Genomic DNA, 27,525 nt, shown 5'->3' on the forward strand with positions numbered 1-27,525 from the left:
CTCCCTTGCAAGCACATAATTAGTCATTTAAGTTATTTTTTCTAATTTCTAAAGAACACAAATACTTTATTTTACTTAATTAGTTCTTTCAACAGTTTGAGAGGCAAACAAAGTGCGAACAAAGATTTTATCAGTCAGTCCGATGAAGGCATGTAATCCGCGTCCTTTCAAATTAAAAGTTGGATATTGGCTCTGTTGTTGTTTTATAATAGAATCATGTTCTTTTTTGTGGGGCGAAACGCAACAGCAGTCTGACATGGTCTGAGATTAATGAAAGTCACCGATCGTTGCATAGAGAGACATTTATATCTAATAATAATAATTATACATTTGTAAGAAGTACTACATGTAAGAACTACTGCAAGTAAGAAATAGAATGTGCTCACACACACACACACACAAGTTCATGTAAGCATGCATAGAATGTACACACGTACACGCCACGAGAAGGAAACCAGAAGGAGATTTTACAGCAATCTAAGTTAGCAATGTGGTGACCGTGAGGAAAGGTAATGATGGAGAACGTTCTGAAAACAGAAATGGATGCCCTTCTCCTTTTACAAATGGACACGGACCAGTGGTCGGGAAATGGTGGCGAGGTTGATAAAGAGACGGCCAAGGTAACAATAACACATTTATCTTCCTTAACAATGGAAAGACAAAAGGTTTGAGTTGAAAAACACCTTTAGACATTGCTTGTGTTTTTTTATTTAAGCTGTTTGCAGTAATTATTTGAAGACAAAATATAAAATAAATGTAGCCTAGTAGACCTGTCGTCAAATGTTCTATTTATTAAAAAAATACAGTGCTTGGATAAATGTTGAATGACCAAGTTTTGAGAAACCTAACACAAAATTAACACAAGATTCACAACAGGAAAAACGTGTTGGGGCGTTTTTGCAATATTTTCCGTCTTGATATTCCAAACGCGAATGCGAGTCCAAATCTCAATCGTTATGAAAATAAAACACAAAATGCATGGCTTGGAACCAGCGTAACGCTAAATCTGTTTCAAGCTTCAGAGTGAAAACTGGCGGAGCCGTGAAACGAGACGGGTTCAAAGTTGGAACGATAAAGTGTGAGCAGCTCTTTTTGGTGCAGTGATGAAGACGCAGGCTGAAGGCCGTGAAGTCGGAGAGGGGAACCGCCACATAGACACTCCGGGAATGAAACCCGCCGGCTGGTGTCTTCTGGGAGAAGGCGGAGTCTCGGAGTCCCCAGATGGCGTCCTATGAAACGTTCTAATAAATTATCCACGGCGCTTCGTTACCTGCGCCTCTCCGTCATCTCTCAGGATATTATCTCCTGTCCAGATGATGATAAATTGGTGGCTTTGGTTGGGTGGGTTGGAAAATAGCAAATACCGGCTGGATAGCACGTTTCTTCAACGCCGTTTGTAATGAAGAACAAACTTCCCCTGAGGGGGGCCTTAAAGCGATTATCAGTAAAATGGGCCCTTGGAAAAGACCCGGATTACCTGGCTTGGGATTTGAAGTAACCGTTGATTTATTATACCGCATAGTTCATGTGATGAATATGTAGTAAGTTACTTACATACCGTAACGTACCATAGCTGCAGGTCCTGGTTTTGAGATGCTAAGAGAACGGATGGCTGCAAAGGGATTGTAATACACAAATTACATTTATGTATTCAGAGTCCGCTTTGATCATATTTGATGTACAATAAATAAAAACAAGAGGGTTTATTTACTACAGTCATGAAGGTGATGGCCATTATCATGTTAGTTGGTTTGTCTGTTGCCATGGCAATATATATCAAACATGGATGCAGAGCCAACATTCAAGGGGTATTTGACTTTTAAGTCCAGATTTCAGTATCTTTTCTTCTTTTCTGTTCATCCTTCACCCTTTGAGGTCAACACTGTGACGCACTACCTGTATTACCCATCAAATGTGAAAACGGTAGCCTTCGACAATCTGGGATGTTCTGGAACAGTATATGTCGCTACGGGAAGGACATTCACTTTTGATGCCCTGTCAGTCACATGTTCAGGCAGGCCATCGACAACAAGGGGCCTGTCGAACAAAAAAGGTGTTTCTACAACATGTTTATAAGTGGTCTGTTGCATGCAGATGACGACACGTCACACAACCTTAATCATGTCAGCGAGTGTCCTGATTGCTGGAGGAGGCGAGGCGGGCGAGACGAGAGGAATGCGGCTTTCTCTGCCTTTTTAAGAGACAGCAGACGCAGAGCGTGAAAGGCAATGGGTGGTTTGCAGTCGTCTGCCCATTAGCGGTGAAACATCCACTTGTAGTCGAAGTCAAATCAAAGGCTGCTCTTAAATTCCTGAGAAATTCAGGATCAAAGTGAGATGGCGTTGCTTGACGAGCCAGTCGCATCACACTTAAATGTAAGAAGAGAAGCCCCAAGTAGAGAGCTTTAGATGGACTCCAGTATTATGTCTTCTGGCTATTCTTTCTCTCTTTGACATGTTCTATCTATCTGAATCTTTTCCTTCCATCGTCATTATCTTAGAGAGAGAGAGAGAGAGAGAGAGAGAGAGAGAGAGAGAGAGAGAGAGAGAGAGAGAGAGAGAGAGAGAGAGAGAGAGAGAGAGAGAGAGAGAGAGAGAGAGAGAGAGGCTCTTCTGAACAGATCTGAGGTGTTGGGCTGCGCTGGAGTGTTATTGGATAAAGTGTGGCAGCCCTTCAAGGTCCAGAGTTATATAAGGTGTGTGAAGATAATGTCTCGGTATCTCAATTGCAGTTCTAGTGTCAAGTTAAGTTTAGCTGTAGAGCCATTTATCAAGGGCTCCAAGGGCTTGTGTTAGAAGCTCCCCCCCCCCCCCCCCCCCCACACACCAAACCCACCGCCTTGGAAATGGCCCGGAGACTCACCTAAACCTCCCAGTGGGAGCAGGAGGAAACGTTGAGAAGGTAACACACCGACACACGATTCCTTCCTTCCAGAGATCGGGGGGGTAGATGATATTCTAGTGGCTAGGCTGTTCAACGAACCAGCCGAAGTCCACTTGGTTTGATCCCCATGGTCCTCATGCCTGCAGGCATCTTGGAGCAAGAGGTTCTAAACCCTCCCTAATCCTTAATGACACGTATTGGAATTCAGTGTCAGTCACTCTGGACAAAGCATCTGCTAATTAGTAAATGGATGACTGTAGGTGCCAGATAGACAGTGCATAGAATTGTAACCACAGCAAAAACATCAAAGCAGTATGCTAGCCTGAGCTGGACCTGAAGTAGCCTCACCCACAACCACAGTAAACGCACACGTAGCATCGGCAGCACTAACCAACAGCCAACCAGGACACAATTAAGTCCGAACCGGACCATGAAGTCATCAAGAAAGAGAGAGAGCTGGTGAGGGTGCACGTTTGATAGGGGATGTCTTGGTCTGATTGGAGAGGAGCGAAATTAAGCCGACAACCACCTGCTAAATGAGGGTCGCTCATCCTGATCCAGGAGAGCAGACCTCATCAGGCTAACTACACGGTACCGACCCGCCGCGGTAACGCCTGCCACCGGAAATTGTGCAATTACCATCAACGGTGGATGCAAATAAAGATGAGCACGCACTTCTCGGTCTTGTGTGCAACTCGTGCGCGGCTCGTGCGCGGCTCGTGGGCGCGCTGCGCAGTGAGCAATTAGTGGCACACTAATTGCGGTAAGGGCTCCTGTCACTTACAGCCAATTGGCATAACAAGGAAAAAGCATGTTATCTACAGCCCCGGACTGATGGGGCTAGACGACCTAATTTAAAGTCAGCCTTGGTGAAAAAAAACGTAGGAACCGGACAAAAATGACATAGGCCTAATCGTGAGGGTCATAATTGTGCCATTTTCTGTTTACGCAGTACTCACATGACGATTGTGAATTAGGTTTAAGTGGCTATCTCTTCATATTTGGAAATTTAGTGGCGCACTCTATGCACCCCCTACAAACATGACCTCCACCGCTATTGAAAAGAAAACTTTTACAGAAATCTCTGAATTAAGATTGTAAGCTATTTCTTTTGGTTTCTATGACAACATAGAGGGTTGTTTGAGTGTGGACACAGTAAAGCGTTATCCTTGATTGATTTGCTTAATAATTTGGGTCAACGTGATGAGTATTTTTAGTGTACTAATTGCCTGTAAAGCGAGCGACTCTCTGTAATTTGTAGTATTAAATAGGCCAAGTAAGAACCTATCGATCAAATGATCATGTGAATAGTGACACACTCTCCACGCGCAGACTTCCACACCTGTGCAATTGGAAAATGAGTGACACTTGAAATGTAGCATTTCTTCTGTTGATCGATATACATCTGCTACATCTACCTGCTGTATTTCCCAGAGGAATTGCTGTGGCCAACGCGGTACAGACACTGGTGGTTGAAAGCTGACACCAGTCTCAGGCTAGAGCAGTTATTACAAATGTCAACGGTAACGATTGTCAACCCTGACACCTTCACTCACCATATAAGGAGTTGCGCGTCGGCCATCTTGCTGCCCTTTAGCTCGGAGCATGTCGTTATCGTCTGATCATGTCTGCGCTCAGCTGCTTCCACCCTGCAGAGAGTTAGCCAATGAGGAGTGTGGCGGTAGCCGCTAATGTATCCACCACAGCATTCTAGTGTCGAGTTAACAGGTCAACGGCGCACATTGTAACATTAAGGACCAGGAGGAGAGCAGGAGAGCGCCGATGCACACATACGCACACCTAGATAGACATACACACACACATACAAACTGACCCACCTCTCTGATGCACACATTAAGGCTCAGTCTCATTTTTCTCCCCTTAACAGTGTAACCTTAGCTGCAAGTCAGCTCCCGAGCTGGCTAGCGTTCAAGGGTTGATTTTAAGGGAAAAACAGCACTCCCCCTTGCTCCCCTAGTATTGGGACACTCTCCCCCTTCGCGGGAACGTGCAAAATCTAGGGTTAGGGCTCAAATCTAGGGGAAGAGGGAGAATTGAGACAGGGCCTTAGACAAACACAAATACACATTGATACATACACCCACACAAATACACATTCCTCTCTGATACACAAACCTCTCTGAGCCACACAAACCTCTAACACACACACAGACACACATACACAGTGATGCGTGCCCATACAGATTAAAACAGACTTATTATCACTGACAAAAAAGAAAAACAGACTGCAGAGCTAATCCGTATTTACTGATACACAAATGCGCATCGATCTCTATAGATCGATGAGCATATATATAATCTATGAGATCCAGCTGTGGAATCTGAGCCCTGAACATACGAACCTCGCTGAACATACCCAGGCTTTCTTGGGAAAACCAGAGACGCAAGTCAGAGTTAAATGGTACTACGACACTCACTTAGGATTCGATTAGTCAAGCCAGGTTTTCCGCTTTAGGTTCAACGCGCGTTCATGTGAAAGGGGCTTTATCTCGTCATTTTACTCACCTTTACAAAATGGATAGAGCAAGAGCAGTCTATTTCACTCAAGAGGAACAGATAGTCATAATGAACTCCTATGAGGAGTTCAAAATCTGATAACAGCTAGGGGCAACACAATTGCACACCTACTGGCTAAGGAGGCGTGCTGGCAAAAAATAGCCAATTGTGTAAATTTGTATAAGTGAAAGGATTCTGCATATAGTTTATAAAAGAACTATGCCAAATGATTAATTGTTCGCCATTAATTCCAATAGAGTGATGATGATTTCAAAATGCATAAGCAACGTCCAACCTGCCTTGTTCTATAATTTAGGGAATTCACTTTAAATACACCCTATATAATAAATGTATCGCATATGTTTTGAACTGCTGTGAGGTAGTGGCGGTGGCGTAGTGGATTATTATAAGACCCGAGCGCCAGCGACCGGGGTTTAAATCCGCCGGTCCATCATGCCTTTTACCCCTATAGATGTGGTGCCAGCACGGCCTTGAGAACATTGGTTCAAGTTCGAAATAAGCACAAATATAATTCCATAACCTTTAGTGAATAATTATCAGGCAATGCCAAGGGATCGTATCTGTCCCGAAAGACCCTCTGTCTCCGGATAGACCCCTGTACGATATCGGGCTCCGAGGTCTACGGGAAAACCCACAAATGGTGACGACATTGTAAAAAGAGGGGCTAGGAAGCTGCGCACGCCGATCTAACCCGATAGACTAAGCTGAAAACCTGCTCCCGACCAGGTTTGGTTGACAGCATAAGTCACCACGGTGATACAGCAACGCTAAAAGAGAGCGACTTTCGTGTCCCAGCTAACCCAGGCTTTGAGCGCAACATACTTCGCTAACCCACTGATCGAGGTTCGTAGTAGGCCTATACCCCACAGGTCTGTTTATCCCAGCCAGGAGCAGCCCCGGAGTGTGGAGGAGAGAGGAGTGCAGCGATGGGAGCTCTGTGTCTCCCTGCTCTCCCCACACCCACAGTAAGTGAAAGATGTCTCACTCACTTAGCCTTTGTGCAGTCAGTCAGCTGAGAGTGTATTGCTTGTTTTGTCGTTGCACATGTGTGTTCATACACACACACACTTGTTTGAGTGTGTGGGAATGTGTTTCTATGATATGAGTGTACGTGAATAGGTGTGATATGTGTGGATTGTGTGTGTATGCGCTTCCCTCCCGCTGCGTGCGTGGCATATAACAGGCGGGTGCTTTGCACGACACCCCCGTGCTTCCATGACTACCACGCCGACGTTCATGTACAAGCTGAAAGGACGCCTCTGAACACGGGCTCGTTGTCGGGCCCCAGAATCACTCTCCCTTACGTGACGCAGCCCCGAGTTGTCCCACTCAGCGCTGTGTTTGATCGGATGCCACGGGTTGGCTTGAGATCACCTGTCGACTCCATCCAGCCTCCCGGCTTCACACGCTGAGCTTAAATTAGGTCCAGCAGTGCATTCTGGGCCAGTGTTGCAGGGCTCCGTCCATGTACCCGAGGGCCTTTTCCAGGGAGTAGAGGTAGAGTTTAGATGATGCATTATTATACCCTCAAAACAAAGATGACAACAACGGAAAATATATATGTAACTAAAGCTACATTAGCTAGCTTTAGCTCCATCAGTAAGACGACATTCCCGTTCTTTTTCTCAGCGCTCCTTGTCCGGGTTCTTAATTCCATCGCTGCCATCTCAGGCCCCTCTCCTTCGTCTCTCATCCAATGATGACCTCATGCATTAAACAGGAGAACAATTTTGCGCCAACGAGCAGTGTCTATATACATCGCTCATTCAGGCTTGTCTCGGTTGTTTTCCTTGCGACTCGACGCAGCGCTCCTCCATCCCCTACAGCCTTGAGATTAAGCTCCACCTGTCTACGGAGGAAGAGAGGGCGTCCTCCAGGGCCAGTGAATTCCATCCATAGTCACCAGCACCAGCATCTAGTCAGTAGTGATTCATCGTCTGGCAGACCAGGATCTACCGTCCCCATGAAGAATAATGTGATGGTGTCTAATCCCCGAATGTGTTGTCAATAAATGTTGTTCATTTTTGTTACTCGTCTCTGCTGATTTGAATATGAGTTGAAGTTGTTGAACTTGTAGATTGCTTATCGTTGCTGGTCGATAAAGTTAAGACCAGGAATACAAGTCATTCCATTTTAAATGCCTAAGCCACTAGAGCATTAACAAAATATGCTACATGATAAAAAAAGGCCTATAAAAGTAGTTTCAAGGAAATAAATGTAGTCGCTGGGTGTGGATGAATGGGTAAACATTGCACAACTGGACTTTGATTTGGATTTTGCTTTGGTGTGTACTTACAAAACAAAAATAATTACAACTCAATTTGTTCCATATTAAATATATATATATATATATATATATATATATATATATATATATATATATATATATAGGCCTATATATATATATATATTGATTCTGTTAACTCTGCTACACAAAGGCAAGCCTTTCAGCTCAGCCTCGCCCCATATCATACTTTTTAGTGTGGTCTTCAGTGAGACTTAAGCTAAAATCCACTCTTCCTCAGCAGACAGAGATGTTCCGCTCCATTATGACTAACACAGATTGACCACACCCCAGAGACCCGAGGAGCACACAAGATGCAGAAACATAAAAACAACAAACAAACCAGAGCCTCCATTCCATCAAGCACAGAGAATGTAAATTATTTAAATGAAAATCATTTAAATTGCTCTAAATATCTAAATAAGTTATTAAAGTTATTTAGATGTTTTCTGCTCGGCTAATGAGCTGAATCTTCCTTCCTCTTGAGCATGAAACAGAGGTAGTTTTTTTTCCACTGTAAAACCTTATTTGATGATGGTCTTATTCCAGCAGGGATGACCCTGCCTGTATTTATTAATTTCTGTTATTTGTTCAGACCCGTGCACAGCCTCATTGAGGTGTATTAAAACCACAAATCTAATAGCCTATATCTGGAGCTCCCTGGGCAGACAACGATAAAACTAACTTTAAAGCCAACACAATACATTGTCCAGCAAAAATATATACGGATATGAGAAATAGACAATTCAAATCAGTTCTTTCAAAAACCATAACCCCAAACAAAGTCAGGTGTGAAAAAGGCCTTGGATATACTGTATACTGTGTAATATGTGCTATTCATAATAAATACATTTTATATAATATTATGCTGTGCTATTGGTCCTAATGGACGATCCTCTAATCTTTTGCATACTGAGTCTGTGAGACACCGGATGTTACGATCAGTTGATGCTTGCACTGCTAAAGTAAAGGCATAAAGAAACCATGGTATGAATTTATTCAGACACCTCGTTGACCTGAATCTTTTTGCTGCCAATTTGCTGCTTAAGCTTGTTGTTGATGTTCAAGCAGCCCTTCTCATACCCACTGGATCGTCATCATTCACAGGTTATATGCCGCTCCCTCTTCCTCTGTCACAAACTTCAACCTAACGACCTATTTAGCAAGGTATTAATTAAGATGTATGGTTCCTCCTCTGCTGGTACAGTGTAACGCAGAACATATTTAACATGCAACATATGCGTCATGACTTTTTAAATCCATCACTTGTTGTGATTATCATAAAAGACAAGTGCGGATGATAATTATAATCAGAAGCAACAGCTGTAAAATAAGCTGTATAAATAACTCAATAGGCCTACACAAGAGCACTCCTGGAATACACTTGTGTGTCAATTGCTTCAGACAAAGATGTGTGTAATTCCAGAACTAACCCAACATAGTCCACAGTTCCATGGCCAGGTTTCTGAACGAGGTCGCATACAAATGAACATTGACTGATGGACTAACACACAGTGGAAAAGGATTCGGAGATAATGAGCTCGGAAATTAAAGATGAAACGTCGTTGTCGTCACGTGGGCATAGCCTAGAGAGAACAAGCAGCATTGGTGTAAAAAAAAAAGATATAAAATAAGAATGTTATTTTTCCCTCACCTTTTACTTAATATAGGCCTAAACTTGAAATAAATAAAACATACTTTTTAATTTTTCTTTTTTTACCCAAACAAAAAACATACATCCAACAAATAAAAACCCCGGGAGGTTTGCAGATCAATGTTGAAAGTGGTCTTTGGGTGTCTTGAGTCCTTGTTTAAACCGATTCGAACTAAACTGAACAGCATCTAACCAGCAGGAGTCACACGGGGTCCGCTGATGCCGAGAGAGGAACGCAAGGCGGAAGTGAGAGGAAAAGGACTTTCACAAAGTAAACCAAACTTTGACAAAGCTTTTTTGGGGGCTGATATCGCACCGGCAGTCCGTGATGAGAGCAGACGCGGTTCACACACAGACACGCAGTCTTTAACCCTCGCCTAAACCGACTCAGTGAGATGGGGCTCCCTACTCTGGAATTCAGTGATTCTTTCCTGGATAGTCCGGATTTCAGAGAGCGCCTGAAATGCCATGAATTCGAGTTGGAGAGGACGAATAAGTTCATCAAAGATCTGATCAAAGATGGGAATATGCTCATCACGGCGTTTAAGAGTGAGTAGCTGATCTCAGACCTGTTGTACCAGAAACAGCATGCCATTAATGAAAAGTTGGGTTCAATTGATCAACTTTTTATTATTGTAATGAATTGACAGCAGAGCAGACAAATCCTGCAGCTTCAACAGCACAACATGCACACAACGGTCAATAAGCCATCCAATTGAGCTAAACAATAGATGGGTTTTAGGTTTTTCGCATTTCTGAAGAATCCGTGAAATCAGTCACATCTTTTTGAAGTGGAGATGGAACAAACACCCTGCAGGCATGACGTTCTCCAGCCGATAGGATCAGTGGGCTGTACCTGATCCGACCGCAATCACATCTCCTCGATCAGTCTCTCCGAAACACACTAGCTAGAACGGATGTATCCCTTCTTTCTCCCAGCATGACGTCTCTGCTTTCCATATTTCTGTTATATTAATCCAGCCTCAGTCAGAGTAAACATGCACACTCACATCACAACTTGAGGTTTATGGCCAAATGCTAGGAATGAGTGAACTGTATGATGGATAACGTGGTTAAGCCTCTCTATAGGAGGCCTGCATTCCAATAGACCTAATAAGTCATCGGGAGTTAATATTTATCTTGATCTGTATACTAGTCAATACCAGGAAGTATGTTACCTAAAAACCTTAGTTATTTAAGGATGTATAGACTATGCCTAATTTATTATGTAATGTCACCAAAATAATGATAATAATAAGATTATGATGATTAAATGCAGATTTTTCTTTATATTTGTAAAGTCTCAAACCATCCTGCGGAATAATTAAATTTCCAAGTTGTTCAGGAATCCTATGCAAATATTCAGGAATTGGGTGAAAGTATTCCAGAGTGGTACAAATATTTCTGTCTCACATGTTTGTCAGTGTGTCGTGGAGTTATTAGGGTGATGGAGTGTGATGCTTCGCTGGGTCACATTTGTCTCCAGCGTTGACAACTGCTTCAGTAACACCACCACGCTCCACCTATCGCCTGTCAATCAAAAACTCAGGCTTACAGGCCGACCAGGGCCCTTTTAAATGAATCACCAGACACAGTAAGGATGAAAACCATCCATTCATTTAGTAATATGTTCATTGATACATCCTTCTTCTATCTATCTATCCATTTAGTTCATTCATCCATCTATCCAATAATTAATCCATCTGTCCACCATTTCTGTTGATCCATTCACCATCAATCTATAAATGAATTGATTAACTCAATGAACTTGTTAATTTAAAGTGAGGGAAGTGTTGAAGCAAACTACTCGAGAGTTGGGCACCATTACTTTGTACCCAATTCACTTTTCCCCAGTGGGTGTCTGGGTTACCCAGTGCAGACTCCATGCTTAGCGACTGGTTTGCTAAACTGTGTGCGGTGCTAAACGCAACATTAGCATAAATAAATATTCACACACACTCATCACAGTGTGATTTCATGGTTATATTCTGTAGCACATTGTTATTTATTTCCTTTCAAAAAGGTAAATTCAGACCTTTAAATGTCATTAGAATGTGGAGATGTTTTTTTTTTTAAAAAGGTGTAACCTCAATCTCATGTCAGGTAAGCATTATGTGCAAATTAACATGACTTGAATGACTTGGCATTATTGTGTTATACAAGGGACAGTATAGCCTGATAGTGTTTGCCTCCCAGCTAATAGTCTCTGGGTTTAATCCCACTCATCCACTAGGCATTCTGGACCAGGATACCGAACTGAAACTGCTGCTTGAAGTTCCATTGTGTAGAATTAAGTTGCATCTAGTGGTGAGGTTGCAGAATAAGGTGCCATGTAGCATCAAGTAGCCAGGTTTCAAGTGATGAGGTTACTTAATAGATTTATAAATTGTATAAAAACATTATTTAGTCTTTAAATTGATATGTCATAGTTTAAAACTAAAGGGCCTTTTACATTGAACGCGGTAGTTCACAGTTGTACTTACTCTTATCTGCTCCTAAAAACATGTCTCTGTACTGTCTAACCAATACCTGCTCCTTAAAAACATGTCCAGCACAGTACACATAAGCGCAGCATATTTTCAATATCCTTTGTTTGTTAAACATCTTCCGTTGCCATACACAAACCACTGCCAGATGATAAACCCAGTGATGATTATTTTCGGAACCAATTCGTCTGCCTCCTCCTACCGTTTCAGAGCCGAACTCCACACGTATAAACTCGCTTTGGCGATTCACTTATTTTGCTCTCTCTCCCTCCTCCCTGGTTCCCTCAAGATACAACAACACACACCTCATACGTCACACACACACACCACGAGAATGGTCTGCTCGGAAGAGGAAGTGTGTGACGTATGTTTGTTTGTTTGAGTTTTTTTTCTTGTCTTCTTGTGTCTTTTGTGTTTCTGTGAGAGTGAGAGAGGTGAAATGCCTAAATACTAAAACATACTAAAACAATAACATTTCAAAGCACAAGCATCCTTCCACCAAATCAAGGTAATTATTTGTATAGCCCTTAATCACAGTCCAAAAGAAGAGGGATCCCTCCTTCCAAGGATGGTTAGGACTGTAATGGCTTCCAAATGGGCAGACATGAAAAGTTTATGTTGGAAAATAGAAGATGAGTTCAGTCATTTCTTAGCAGTAGAAACCTTGAGACAGTCTGTGAACAGGATCACATTAACATATTTTCGTCACATTAACATATTTCCGTCCCTCCCTCGGTCCGTTGTCGTTCCCTAATGCCAGGGGATCTGGTGTTTGATAAGATCCAATCCCCCGCTACCGAGTGTGCCCAAGTGCCGCTGTTCTGAATAGTAGTGCAGGTTCACCTGCAGGCCACACCTGGTGTACATATCTACCCCTGATACGAGTGCCGTGCTGCTTATTATTCCAACAGCAACACCCTAATCAACTTGTTTGTGATGAAAGCTCAAAAGAACCATGACACTGGCCAAATGAGCCACTATTTATTCATTAGTTTGGCTTTGTCTTTCTTTTATTTGTTCCTCGCCCATGCTTATTTTTCTGGGCACATGGCTATGCCACCATTGTGATATTTGATATTGCATATTCTATTCTGGTATATGTTTAATAAGCTATGTCATCACTGTTATTTGAAATTTCATTATTCGATTTTATTTTATTCTGTGTTTTCACCTCTATTCTTTTATTGTCTATTCTATAATGATATTGTAATTATATGATACCTTGGCTTGCCCGTGTCACCAACAAGAATGCATCTTCTTCTTGATATCTTATCTTCTCCATATGCATTGGGTTCTGTTGTAGCACTAGAAGAGGAAAGTGTAGAATCTGAGTTTGGTGGAGTCCAGAGCCAACATTGGCTCAGGGCTGTGTGTGTGTGTGTGTGTGTGTGTGTGTGTGTGTGTGTGTGTGTGTGTGTGTGTGTGTGTGTGTGTGTGTGTGTGTGTGTGTGTGTGTGTGTGTGTGTGTGTGTGTGTGTGTGTTTACACTCTGTGTGCACACTGTGTACTCGCTGCAGTGTTTCCGCTGTTTACACAGACCACCGTTGGCTGGAGACACACCGAGATGAGATATAAAAACCATGCAGGGACTCAGGCTTACGTTTTGAAGACACACACACACCTTAGGACAGATGTGACAACGCATGTACACACACACACACACACACACACACACACACACACACACACACACACACACACACACACACACACACACACACACAGACTCACAGAAGGCCCGTTACACATCCCTGGTTGCCCTTGAGCAAAGCTCTTATCTGTTGGTTTACTTGGTGGTGTTCTGCAGTCCCCGTGCGTACTGATGTACACTGTATATTGTGGATTGTGGATATATAGATCTGCCTATCCAGTAGACTGTACCACCTGTTATGTAGATTTATCCATCATAGATCTTCACAATTTGTAATTAGTCTGTAATAGGACAATTAACTTTTTTAAATTGACCTTTCATTTAGCAGACACTCGTATCCAAAGCAACCTACAAGTGAGGCAGTGAACAACAAAGGCATACCTTCAGACTAGGAGTAGCTACAAAACAAGGAGTTCACACCTGATGTACCATCACACCTGATGGTACAACAGGGGCCTTTCCAAAATGTGTGTGTGTTAGGAGGGCAGTGTGACGGGGGTAGGCCAGAGGTGTCCATGGAGAACACCACTTATTCAGAGGCCCCCCTGGGGCCACCTGGCTAACGCTGGGTGACAAAGCGATAAGGCAGGCACCGACAACTTACCCCGTCTCTCCCCGTGAGTGTAACAAGAAGTAGGCCAGGGGATTGCGGTTCTTAGGAGCAGACAGGGCTTATAAATATCCTGGACTAATATCTCTGCCCCCATGCACACCCCTGCAGCTAGACGGTGCATGGACGGAATATATAGACGATGCTGGGATATTATGGGATGATTCAGTGTTCCTGGTCTTGGAGACAGGATAAGTCAGTGGTAAAAGGGTGTGGTTTTATTGGGCTAGCTTCCCGTTGAGTGAATATTGCAATTAATTTCTCAAACTAGACTTTTTGTTCAAAACAGCTATACAAAATGACTTGACAAAGAGAAACAACCCGACAAGAACAAGGAATTAGTTTAAAATAACTGAAAAGAGAGAAGTTTAAGAGGCAGAATTAATCAGAAAAGTGCTACACATTAAAATTAAGACACATTAAGAAAAGCTAAACCAAAAAACCAACGGTTGATGATTCACTGTCAACATTTAATATACTTAGATTCTCGATAATTTGTAAACAATGTAAATAGCTTTTGATACCCCATGAAAACATCATCAATATTGTTGTTGACAGAATGCTCTGCACGCCAACCTACTCACACAGGCAACTCGAAGGCTATTAGCGATCCCCCACCTTAGCCCTAGCTAAAGATTTCTGTTTGAATACTCTTTACGCTTGTCATAATGAAGGAACCCGTGTTTAAAGAGGTGTTTGAGCGTGTTTATACTTGCCACTCATCAATGTGTAGATTTAAGACACTTAAATGCTCCGCTAATGTGTATTGCGTGACACGGTAATGAGTCGGAGTGCTGGATGCTGCGGGGGCCCCTCAACGTAGCTAAGAGGTTGGCCGTTTGTTTGTTTGTTTGAGTACACATGATGCTGAGAAAGGCTCGGCCACAGGAAGTGTGCTGTAAACACACTCTGGTACACTCTCCCCCCGGTCTGACATCATTTAGGCTGTGTGGTCCATGCGGAGGTTTCTTTGTACTTGTGTGTATGTGTATTTGTGTGTGTCTGTGTTTGTGTGTGCGTTTTGTGTGTGTGTGTGTGTGTGTGTGTGTGTGATTGAGACTGTTTGTATCTGTAATCCTGTGTGTGTGTGTGTGTGTGTGTGTGTGTGAGAAATACAATCAATACTGTATGTTTGTCGGTATGTTTGTGACAGTTTGAGACAGAATTTTGTGTAGGTGTGGGTGTGCTCGCAGTTGAAATTGTGTACGTGTGCTAGTGAGATTGTGTCTACTTAGTTTGTTCATACGTATGTGTGTGTGTGTGATTGTGTGTGTGTGTGTGTGTGTGTGTGTGTGTGTGTGTGTGTGTGTGTGTGTGTGTGTGTGTGTGTGTGTGTGTGTGTGTGTGTGTGTGTGTGTGTGTGTGTGTGTGTGTGTGTGTGTGTGTGTGTGTGTTTCTCTCTAATGTTTACATCCCCCTTCATTCTACCGAAGTGGAATATTCATGTGTCTCTGGGGTACCACAGACAACAGATCATCATGTACGTCTCTTCTCCCTCTCCCTCCCTCTCTTCTTATCTCAACCCTCGGTGAATCACGCTCTGAGTGGAGGAGAGAGAGCTGGCAGGTTTTGCTACCCCAGCGGGACATCGCCTATTCAGGGTTTTGTGTGTGTGACTCTCTGTGTGCGACTGTGTGTGGACGTTTTGATAAAAGGATTAGCTAGCTAGTTTTATCTCTTAAACCTCGGACAGCGCTCGTGGACAAATGGTTCGGAATTCAAATGGGGGCGATGTGTTGCCGTAGTAACCTGGAATTCAATCTGTCACTCACACACACAGGCGGACATTTTGTCCCCTCATTCCCCGTATCAACCCAACCTTGCGTCAACTTTGCAGCGGCTTCGGCTGATATGTTTTTATTGTTATACAAAAAGGGGTAAATATTGTGACCATGTTGCGGTTTTTCCATATTCCTTCCTTTTTCTTCATTTTTATTGACTCTCTCCCTGACTTGAATATGTCTGGTATATGCCCGCTGAGCTTATCCAAGTCCTCACCGCCAAAACACATTTCCTCAATAGACAGATTCAGACTTTCTGCTATGTAACCTGTGTGTGTGTGTGTGTGTGTGTGTGTGTGTGTGTGTGTACGGTGTACTACTTAGCCATGGCCCTCATAACCAATGAAGGTGAGTATTAACAGTGCAATTCTTCAGGTGTTTTTCTGTCGGCTGCACATTGGAAAACCTTGAGACAGAATAATTATAAAACAACGCCTGCCTATGTTGTATTAGTAAAGTGGGGAAAATGTTTGTGGTGTCTGTGTGCCTGTGTTACATGTTGTCAAATACAAAGAGAAAACCCTGGTAAAGTAGTGTATTTCCAAACAGAAAATATTTTCTTACCACACTTTTTGCATCAATATTCAAAAGCATGTAAAGGTGATCTTTATTGCAAGGATTTATTTAAGAGGGTGGTTTTAGGTGTGTTTATTGTTTCCAGGAAAGGCATAAGTGAGCTCTTGCCTTTCTCGGGCCCTAGTTAGACGGTCTCAAACGCAGACGTGAAGCGCAAAGTCGAAGTAGCTTTGTGGGCGGTTCTATAGCGCTGTTGCTGGCGGGATAAATGAGCTTTGCGCCTGATGCAAATCTAAAATGGGTTGGTCTGAAACCCGTAGGTGTGTTTTGGGCGTCCAATCATCCAATGAGAGTGCCATCTCCCATCCCCTTTAAGAGCCAGCGCATTTGACGTGACAAGTTTATATTTTGACAGCGCGTTTGCATTCTCCGCTGAGACAGATGCATGACCACATGCATTTCAAACTTCAAATGGCTCAGTTTAATTCACACATGGAATAGCGTTTTCTTCTTCAACTTCAGAAACACTGAGTCGTCAATTGCGGCAAAGACAACTTAACACATATATGATATGCGGACGCAGTCCTGTGGGTCTATTTTATGATATACATTAACAAACATTGTTTGTTACCAGTATTGTATACATTATCGTTATCGACTTGTTCATAATATGCATGTGTCCCCCCGTTAATATACATCGCCATGGACTGTATTATGCGTTACGTGTTTAGTTTGCGTGTGTTTAAACAGATGGGTGCGCACACACTATGCGCGCCAAGCATCACCTGCATTCATTCGTTCTTTTAAACACTCACTCACAGTAAATCTATGTTTTCTCACGATCAAATATTCATCAATCCTGAAAGTTATGGCCTTGTACACGATGTATGTGTTGTGTCAAGAAAATATGTGCTGTATGATATGTGTGTATATTGCTGTACGTGTTTGCAGATGCATTGATTTAAAAGTACAACTTACTGCTGTATCAGCTGTAAGCTGTATCAACACGAGATTTTAAAACAAGATTTTGTTTTGGGAGCCTGGAATATACTTTGCTCAAGTTTATTATTGTTATTATTATGATTATTATTATTATTATTATTATTATTATTACTTAAACGCATGGCATAGCCTACTCTACTGTGTTCATTCATGCAGCCCCTATGGAAAAAAAAAAAGTTTCCACAATGCAAATGCTATTTCTATGCAGTTTTACTCTTACTCGTTTTACTTATATGAACAATCTTTGACTTCATAATATTTAAATCAAGCAAATTGTTTGCATGTTTGTGCTGTGTATAGCCTACGTGTGTGTAAGCGTATGTTGCAGTTCTGACCTGCCATGGCACATCAAAATATCAACACCAACTGCGCTATCCGCTAGTGCATTTAGACCAGGAATTGTCAGTTGTGCAAATATTGGCGCAATGTTTAGTTTGGTAAAATAGCACCAAGTAGGCTATCATTTGCACCAGAACACGCCTCTGCTTTTCGCCGACACGGCTCTCCAGGCGCAAGTGTAGTGGCGCCTGGTTGCTGCGGGGGAAAATCAGCTTTGCGTCGGGTGCAAACTAGCAACGATACATGCGTCGGTGTAGAAAGTCAATTGCGCTGGGCGCAAGATAGGGCCCCTTGTGTGTAGTGACGTAAAACATCTAATGCAGTTTATTTTGAATTATTTATCATCACTGACCCTGTGGACTCATATATAAAAAAAAAACACACAAATCAATGGCTGAAAAAAGTGCCTTGCTTTCGTAGCTCGGTAGGAACGCGATGTCTGTGACGGACATTCTCGCTACACTACAATCACTGAGATATGTCCTTGGTTTAAAAGTCGTAATTATTTTTTCTTTTTCTGATTTTAGCCTTTCTTCAGCCTTTCATATATTCCAAAACATTCATTTCGAAGCTAAAATCTATTCCTTTACACCCTTTCGGACTCAGACGTTTCAAGTTTTTAATAAAAATATAAAGAAACACAAAACGAAAAATAGAATAATCGGGATACAAAAGACTTAAAGGAATAAACTCAACCAGAACACCAATTTAAAAGGCAGAGTTGTCTTGTTTAGTGACTCACCCTTGGAACGCTGTAGACCGTCAGGCTCGAAGATTGAACAACACTTAAAATAATGATTGGGAACCATTGTGTGTGTCGTACATTCTTCATGCCAGTCCTACCACATCAGTGATGCTAAGGGGTGCTACCCCATAGCCCTACGGGCTAATGGATTTTCCAAACTAAAGCTGTAATCGCAGCCAGCTCAGCCTAGAACCAAGCGATGATCTATGGGTCCTTGTGGGGGCAGATTTTTCCACTCCCCTAGCATTGGGAGACGGGTTCAGAGACGGGTTCAGGATTCTTGGAGGGGGGGTCCAGGGCCCCCCCACTGTATGACCCAGCAGACCAAGCATAATCATTAGCAGGTGAGACAGGACCTTATCTGGAGTGCTGTTCTGCTATCAGGATTGGAGCAAATGGAATCAAAGTGACACACATAGCACCTCTCCTACCTCCTCTCTCCTCCTTCTCCCCCCGCCCCACCCTCGCCCACACAGCCTGCATCAAAGATCCCCCTCCCTCCTTCCCTGCGAGGCCAGGAGAGTGTACAACGAACGTTGTTTCTTTTGAAGGCAGACATCTCCATTTGAATAAGGGAGTGGCAAGGAGACAAGATGGAGGAGTCACGAGTGTACACTGTTCACTGCCCTCCGTTAAATCCCAGCATGTAATGCGTCGCAGACTTATTTATAACACTCCCCTCAAACACAAAGGCCGTACAGAGGCACGGATCACCTTTTACGCACCTCAAGGGAACTGCCTTTAAAAGAGGATAAAAGACAAGATTTAAAAATGAAATAAAACAAAAAAGGACCCAGACATAAAGAGCGTAAACAGAAATGTAGAAAAAAAGCTGTGTGCATGTGCTTCTGTGCGTGCATGTGTGTGGATGTCGACAAAGATGTAGAATGTTTCACAACTGATATCATGAGGAGCTTTGATAGAAAGTTTTGAAGTTTTGTAATTTAATAAAAAATAAAAAATATATTTATTGCACACATAGAATGGAGATTCCCTCACCTCATTGATGACACAAGCGACAGCACATCTAACCCTGCTACAAACAAATCAGGTGTCGCAATATAGGAGCAGACAGACATGGTCTAACTAGATGAATAGTGGTTTGATGATTAACATCTTTCTCTCTCGCAACTCTTTCACAAACAAGAGCGCGCACACACACACACACACACACACACACACAGTCTCAAATTCTTCAATGATAATTACTGTTATTTGTGGCCTGCATTGCCGATGTCATTTAATTTCTGTCTGTCTGCATAGCTGTCTGGCTGCCTGCCTGATTCTGTAGATTCTGCCTGTCCATGTGTCTCTGTGGACAGCCAACTAAATAATAGACTACATGTACCTGATTACCTACTTTTGCAACATTCATTTGCTACTTAAACTTACATTTTAAGCAGTGACTAGTTACATATTCTCATGGCTTATTAGCCTTAGCTGCCAGCATCTCAGGCCCTGAGGAGTGTGAGTGTGTGTGTGTGTGTGTGTGTGCGCGTGCGATGGAATGTGGTAGTGTGCCGTTGCCCTGGAGACCAGATAAAGGTTCTAGCCTGGGGTCCGTCAGTGTTTTTCTCTTTCTCTCTATCTCTCCCCTCTCTCCCGTTTCTTTTTCTCTCCCCATCTCTCTCGATCTCCATCTCTCTGTCTCTCCCATGCTCTGATTCATAGGGTTTTATAGGCTCATTGTGTGGGGTTGAGAAGGCTGAAGTCGGAGGGGGTACCGGAGCATCAGCCATTGTCTCTTCATCCGGGTGTGTGAAGTCTAATTATGTCAGAGGAATGATACAGTAGCAGAGCACTGACACGTCATGTGAGAAACAGATCCTGCTCTGCAATATTGAGAACCAAATGGTATTTTGTGATAAATCTTATTTGGTCTTAATAGGTTTTATACAATTAGTCTTCCAACAGGGCAATAGCAGCATATGTCAAGCATTGGTAAAGAGCTGTTTGTATGTGTGTAATTATTTGATAGTGTCTGTTGATTTTAGAACAGAATTGTGGTCAGTGTTTTGCCCTGATGTGGTAAATAAGTGGTAAAGATGAATTTCCACAACAGTGGACAATAAAGATTTCAATTCAAACACTATTCAAAGTGTGGTATAACGTCCACCAAATAATGATAACCAGACCCACTTGATGCATGTCTTGTAGTTTTCCTGTTGGGCGGCCAATGAGAGCAACCGTTACTATTCAATCATTTAACAGATGTTTTGATCCAAAGCGACTGACAGTAAATTCAGTCACATGAAGGAGCAGGATGGAGAGATGGAAACCCTAATAGACCCTAATAGACTATCCTATCCCCTCACATAAACATAGACATTCGAGAAACCGAGAAACCATTAGACTAACCTCACACTAATACAGGATACAAGCTAACATTGTTTCCTCACAAAAGTGCCCTTGACTAAAGAAATGTTATTATAATGAAAATTGTTATTTAATCTGATGGTCAAGGATGGTAGATTATTATTTTTGTCTCGCTGTCTTTCTCTGTCTCTCTCTCTCTGTCTGTGTGTGTGTGTGTCTCTCTCTGCATGTCTCTCTCTGTGTCTCTCTCTCTCTGTGTCTCTCTATGTCTCTGTGTGTGTCTCTCTGTGTGTCTCTCTCTGTGTGTCTCTGTCTCTCTGTGTCCCTCTGTGTGTCTCTCTTTGTCTCTCTGTGTGTCTCTCTGTGTGTTCCTCTGTGTGTGTCTCTTTGTCTCTCTGTGTGTCTCTCTCTGTGTCCCTTGTGTCTCTCTCTGTCTCTCTGTGTGTCTCTCTCTGTGTCTCTATCTGTGTCTCTGTGCATGTCTCTATCTGTGCAGTTATTTCTAGTTGACAATGGAGCGATAGAAAGCATTGGAGTCAAAGGTATGATGATCATGAAGGTTCTTAATATAAGTAAAACCAGTGGACCTGGTTAGATGTTAGATGTTAGACGTCAGGCAGTCTGCTGACGCCTTTCAGCTTTCCCTCTACAGTGTCGTAAACAAATCAATGTTTGTTTGTGTTTTGTTGTTTTTCTGATTGCCCCTGCAACAATGTTCAGAAGCGGCGCAGATGTTTCTATTGCCGTCGTTGAGACAGTTATTAGAACATGAAAGCAGATAGACGTGGTAGTGCATGAGTTGGTTTAGACGAAAGAGAGAGAAATGCCATCTCACTTTAAAAAAGATGAAAGCAGAAGACGACAACACTAAAACATCAGGCACTATTGTGTTATTATGATCAATACTATATATAGTCTGTTATTTAAGTCATTGCGGGCAGAATATGATGTGGATGTTGAGGACTGAGAGAGAGCATGTAATGGACTACCTAATGCTTTCTCTCAGGCAGTAAAATCAGGTGGTGATTTCAGTCAATGTCTGTGTGCCACTATCTTTTATTTTGGTGTCAGTAAGGTGCTATGTAGAGATTGGTGTAAGCCAGGAGGTCAGGCTCTGTCTGGGTGTCCGGGGCTAGAGGTTCATCCATTATTGATGATCCCTATGTGAGCCAGGCCACAGAGCTTCATATTGATCCGAAGCAAGCCGCTGCAGAATGAAAGAAGGGGCAGAGTGATAGCTGGCACAATTAATCTTCCAAAGAGTCCTCCATTTTGGGTGACACACTGTTTGAGGATTTTCACAAATGTTATTTATATTATTTGAGAGTGCATTCCGCTGTAAGATATTGATAAAAAATGGCCTTTTAAAAAATGTGCTTGGCTGTGAGTGAACTTCAGTCTAGCAGAACAGAGAAAAAGAAGGGCTGTAGACAGAAATAGCAATGCCCCCCTATTTCTTTATCAAGCTTTTAAAAACAATTCATTTTTTCCCTTGGGAAGCGGCAAGATTGATTTTTCAGGGCTTTTATGGTCAGTTCACACTTTGGGGTACCTCGAATTTGATGAAATATGATGGTCACAGTAAGTGGCCGGCTTTATTTCAGACCATCTAATGGACGACTGTCCCAGCCAGCAGCCACCACGTTTCTCTCCAGAATTCTGCATTGGCGGTTTAAAAATAAATAAATAAATAAATAAATAAATAAATATATATATATATATATATATATATATATATATATATATATATATATATATACATATATACATTATCTTTGGTCATGAATGTTATTTGAAAGGATGAACTTATTTGAACCTTTTGTAATGCCAGTATGTGCAAGCTCAGATAGCATTGTATTATATTGTTTCCAGAAGCCAGAAGGGACATTTTGGTGACATTCATTGGTTCTAAAACTATTTTTGATAACCTGTAATTGAACCATCTTGTAGGAATCATTTTTGAATGAATGTAGAACAAAGGAGCGTAGCGTTTTATGAAGCTTTGATTGTTATTATGTTTAATGGGTTGTAGGCTGCTGAAAAATAACAATTTGTTTTGAGGAATGTTTCACATCAATGTTAGATTCCACTCTCATGAGGATTCTCACTCTTAAAGTAGGAATTTACAGTTTACAATATCCCGACATCCACAAATCCATTTCACTGTTCTGCTTCTCTTTCGAGCAAACTCCTTTGCTGTAGAGAGATAGCTAGGGCTTTTAGAAATACTGTCAGAATGGGACATGAGGAGAAGCATGGCTTTTCCCCCAACTGTGTAGGCTTGGAACGAAAATATAGCTAGTTATTTCATCATCCCACTCTTGTTGGTGTGTTTTTTTCTGCCTCTAAAACCAACTTCTGTGCTGCTAGAAGCTATCACTGTGCTGAAGCACCACTGCCTAGCTTGTGTAAACACAGGTTACTTAAACTCAGTAAGATATGCCTCCCTGCTCCATATACTTTCCTTGATGTGCTGAATGGAGGGCTCACACTAGCTGTGTTGTATCATGCAAGGATAGCAGTCATGTTTTATAAAGTAACTTTGGGGTTGGCCTGACACACATATTCATAATTTATTCATAATTGTGGATAGAGCTTATGATATGTGCATATCAGTTTCTATAGAATAGATTTTAAAATTGTTAAAATTGTTGTTTTAAAGGCCAAACTGGTTCAATGTTTTACATTGTGCAGGGGTTCAAGAGATAATAGGACAGGCAGACCATTTATCTTCCTACAAAATGTACACTTGCAGACTTACTGAGGGCTGTATAGATTGTTTTCCAGGAATAGAAAGAAAGATTGTTTTTCTACCTAGTTTTCCCCCCCAGGCTTGGACTCAGCACGATGGACTCTGCTTCAGGAAAATAAACTCAAATAGATTTTAAAAATTCTGAGCTTGTTATTTAGTTTCCTCTTGAGCATGTTTTGGTAATTCAGTCACTTAAGTGCTGGCATTATATTCCAACCACCCAGTAATAATATTGATAACATATTAGGGTCATCCTCCAAAGATTCCCACTATTGGAAATCAATAAGGATCCTTCCCCCGATCCCACCCTGGTGTCCTGTTTTCTAATTTCATGTCTTGGGATCCCTTGTTCGGAATTCCCCAAGTTGTCTTATAAATGCATATGCACTTGTTCACAGCATTTGGCCATTATTTCATTTTCTGTGACATGCACACATTTTTCCTGTATTTTTTAGATGAACATGTCATATAAACACAAGATTCCTTAACAATCCTGTGGGATGCTGCGATGAGTTCTTCATGTTTAGAATGTAATTCACCTTTAGATAAATTTACAGTAACGCCTTTTATTTCCAATGCGTTTCAATGAAGTATTTGATGATGCTTTGTGAGTCCCTTCCTGTAGGCTGGAACGCCCCAAATGTTCCTGCTTTATGCCCTGATTAATTTAAAAGAGACCAGACGTCTTTATCTTAGTCAAAAGTCATTCTAGACTCACATTAATTGTGTATTTTCTTTTTGATGACAACTCCAGAGTAGGATTGCGTCACTTCCGTTTGGGCTAGAACCACCAAATGTACAATCTTGTATGTTCTTTAGGTTCCCTTTCATATAAAAATGACCCCAGGTCCCTAGCTCATTCCCAAGTGTGCTAGACCCCCTAGGTCAACCACCCATTACATCACTTCCTGTCAGGCTAGAGCCTTCAAATGTATTATCTTTCTAGAGTTTAATGCCCTCATTCACATAACAGAGACCAGACGTCTCTATCATACTCCCAATTCATTCTATGCCCCCATAAATGGTTTGTTGCTCTTGTATCGTCTGATGACGTCTAAGTGAGGAAGTGCACTACTTCCTGTAGGGCTACAACCACCAAATACATACAATTTAACTCACGCTTCCTCAAGGCCCTCATTCATATAAGAGGCCAGACGTCAAAGGGGGGGGGGGCTGTCACCGCTGTGTCACAGCTGTAGCGAGGCCTAGGGGAACACACACACACACACACACACACACACACACACACACACACACACACACACACACACACACACACACACACACACACACACACTCTCTCTCTCTCTCTCTCTCTCTCTCTCTCTCTCTCTCTCTCTCTCTCTCTCTCTCTCTCTCTCTCTCTCTCTCTCTCTCTCTCTCTCTCTCTCTCTCTCTCTCTCTCTCTCTCTCTCTCTCTCTCTCTCTCTCTCTCTCTCTCTGCAGGGCCTAAGATGCTGGCAGTTAATAAGCAATGAGAATACGTAACCAGTCACTGCTGAAATGTAACCGATCTGCAGACCAAATAATCAGGTGACACTACCAAATCTGTCTGGGCTATCTAATATCAAAGTACACCAAACTGTGAAATACCAAAAGTAATTTATCAATTAAAACTAAACTCTGTTAATTGCAGAACCAAGGTAACACTTAAACGTCTGTACGTGTCTCGCTGCCCTCCGTCCCCACTGTGATATTAAGACATCCTTAAAAACAGATGCTCCCTCCCCCACAGCCGGCACCTTTCAGGGGATTGTCACTTCCAGAAGACTGCCATTTTCTGAGACGTAATGACTATGGTGTGGGTGACCGTGACACCCAAGCATGAAACATGGCTGGGGACGGAATTGCTTCCTGTTTGAATGGAGAGTTTGCCCATTTGCGTGAGGCACTCTTTGACTGTTCCAAATAACTTCAGAGGGAAAGAATAGATTTTTGGAGAATGATGTATTCCTGGAGGCAGGAAAGGCTGGGGGTTATAATTTCAGTTTAAGGAGCCATACCATCTAGTCAAATCGAAAAAGGTATTCATTTCTGATTATAAAAGGATGCTCGAGATGGCTCTATGTGACAAGATAGGATATTGCATATCGGAAACAAATAAATTTTACAACAATGGCTACAACAATGGCTATTCTATAATAAATGTTCTTCATTCTCCATTCTTCTATCTTCATTCTACCACTAATGTCCGCTCTTCTCCCCCCATCAGACCTCTCTGCTGCGGTCCAGAAGTTCTCCCAGTCTCTGCAGGAGTTCCAGTTCGAGTGTATAGGTGACGCGGAAACTGATGACGAGGTGAACATAGGTAAGTCTGGGATGCCACGGAGGGAACGGGGGGATTAGAGGACAGGAGGGGGGTCACTCCTTTCTCTGCAGTTTCCCAATTAGTTCCACTGTCACCCCAGTTATGACCTTTCAGCTGTATTTCCCTAGGCCCCTTGCCTTTAGTGATGGGGGCTTCTTTCCCAAAGCTACCGCTGTAAGCTCATTAGGCTTAGGCCAGGAGCGGATATCGACTCCTGCTCCTTGAACAAATGATGGCCGCCCTCCACTGTGGCCCCTGTTTGTTTTTTTATGCGTGTTTTTCTTTTGGGGCCATCACCGTCCAGTGTCCATAGAGGGGAATGCTAGGACAAGAAATCTGGCTGATTGGGGGAAGTTATCGAGGGATAAGTTGCGCATACTAATTCCAGGAAGGAGGATTGGTCCTCATGACTATAGATCTGCATGTATAATTAATGCTATTGATTTGCCTATGACGCTTCTCCTCGTGCCTTTTAAAAAAGATCAGAGACACTAATTGTGATCCGTGTCAGAGATTAATGGAGGTGTGGACCTCTCCGGAGTGGAATGTGAAAGCAGATGTTCGGAGAGCATCCCGGGGCCCTAATGGGCAGGTCCCCCTCCATCTGGCTCACTTAGCTGCTGCTTCAGGTTCCTCCTGATTCCCCGCCGCCCAGCGCTGCCAGGCTGTGCTGCTGCAACACGGTCCATCCGTGGTGCCTTTTTTCACCGGACACTGCCACATCCAACATGGTGCTTAGACGCAGAGTTGCCCTACCAAGGGTGCACTTATACCCTGGGGGTATACCCAGGCAGGTTAAACAGGCTACTCCTAAAGATTTAGGGAAAACTATGGTGTGAAGTCCCATCAATTCCCATTTGTTGAATTTGTCAAATATTATATTTGTTGATTGCTGCGGTGCGATAAAGGGAGGACCAGAAGTGGAAGTATAGATGAGCTTTTTTCCGTCTGAAACGTGTCTCGATCAATGCAATATCAATAATAATGCAGTGATGGTGCATTATTAGTTCTAAGGTAAACATTTAAGGTTTGGTGTGGGTGAAGGGGTACTTCGTGCCATACTGAGGGGGCTGTGGGAGTATGGAGGACATAGCAGGTTGGGAAACACTTAATTGTTTCGATACGCAGGGATGAAGATGACCGGTTGTGACCCGGAGGCCGGACACAGGGTTCAGCGTACTTTAATTTCATAGAGAGCAGCCACCTCTTTCTGGGCGGTCGGTCAAGAGGAGCGCTGGAGCTCAGAGTGACGGCTGCTTATTGAGCTGACTGTCTTCTTGCCAGCGGTTACCGTGCCGACCACGGCCTCCTACACTGCCTGTCTCCAACCAGCCCTAGAAAGGCCACCGGCATCTGCCGGCTGGAGTTTTATTGACTGTGTAATGCTGGCGCTAAGCAATTCATTTGGGAGGTTGTTTAATCAGCGGTCTGGATGCTGCGGAGTACAGAGTACACAGCTCAGCAGGTTCTTTCCAGAGTCAACAACTTGATGTAATCTCTGCTGCTCCTTTTGTTTAGGGGCTTGTTAATTCCAGACAATATGTTTTTACAGTTCGACAAAACGGAAGCGCGCACACGGGGTTGGTATTTAAATGTGCCCAGTGACACCCGGAGCGTATCGTTTTGCGTCTCTGTACTGTACTTCTGTTTAAAAGATGCT

General features: G+C 42.7%; 1 protein-coding gene across 3 annotated transcripts in view; it reads left to right on the forward strand.

Annotated features, from left to right (window-relative positions):
- Positions 1-9,681: 9,681 nt before the first annotated feature.
- Positions 9,682-27,525, forward strand: part of arhgap42b (Rho GTPase activating protein 42b) — a 69,921-nt gene continuing 52,077 nt past the window's right edge. For all 3 annotated transcript variants that reach the window (XM_084467358.1, XM_084467356.1, XM_084467357.1), the window contains exons 1-2: positions 9,682-9,908; positions 25,770-25,865. In XM_084467358.1, coding sequence (XP_084323484.1) covers positions 9,755-9,908; positions 25,770-25,865 — 250 coding nt within the window. In that variant the 5' untranslated portion in view covers positions 9,682-9,754. The remainder of the gene's footprint in view (positions 9,909-25,769; positions 25,866-27,525) is intronic.

This window comes from Micromesistius poutassou (genome assembly GCF_964030765.1).
Source record: "Micromesistius poutassou genome assembly, chromosome: 4".
Taxonomy (NCBI): Eukaryota; Metazoa; Chordata; class Actinopteri; order Gadiformes; family Gadidae; genus Micromesistius; species Micromesistius poutassou.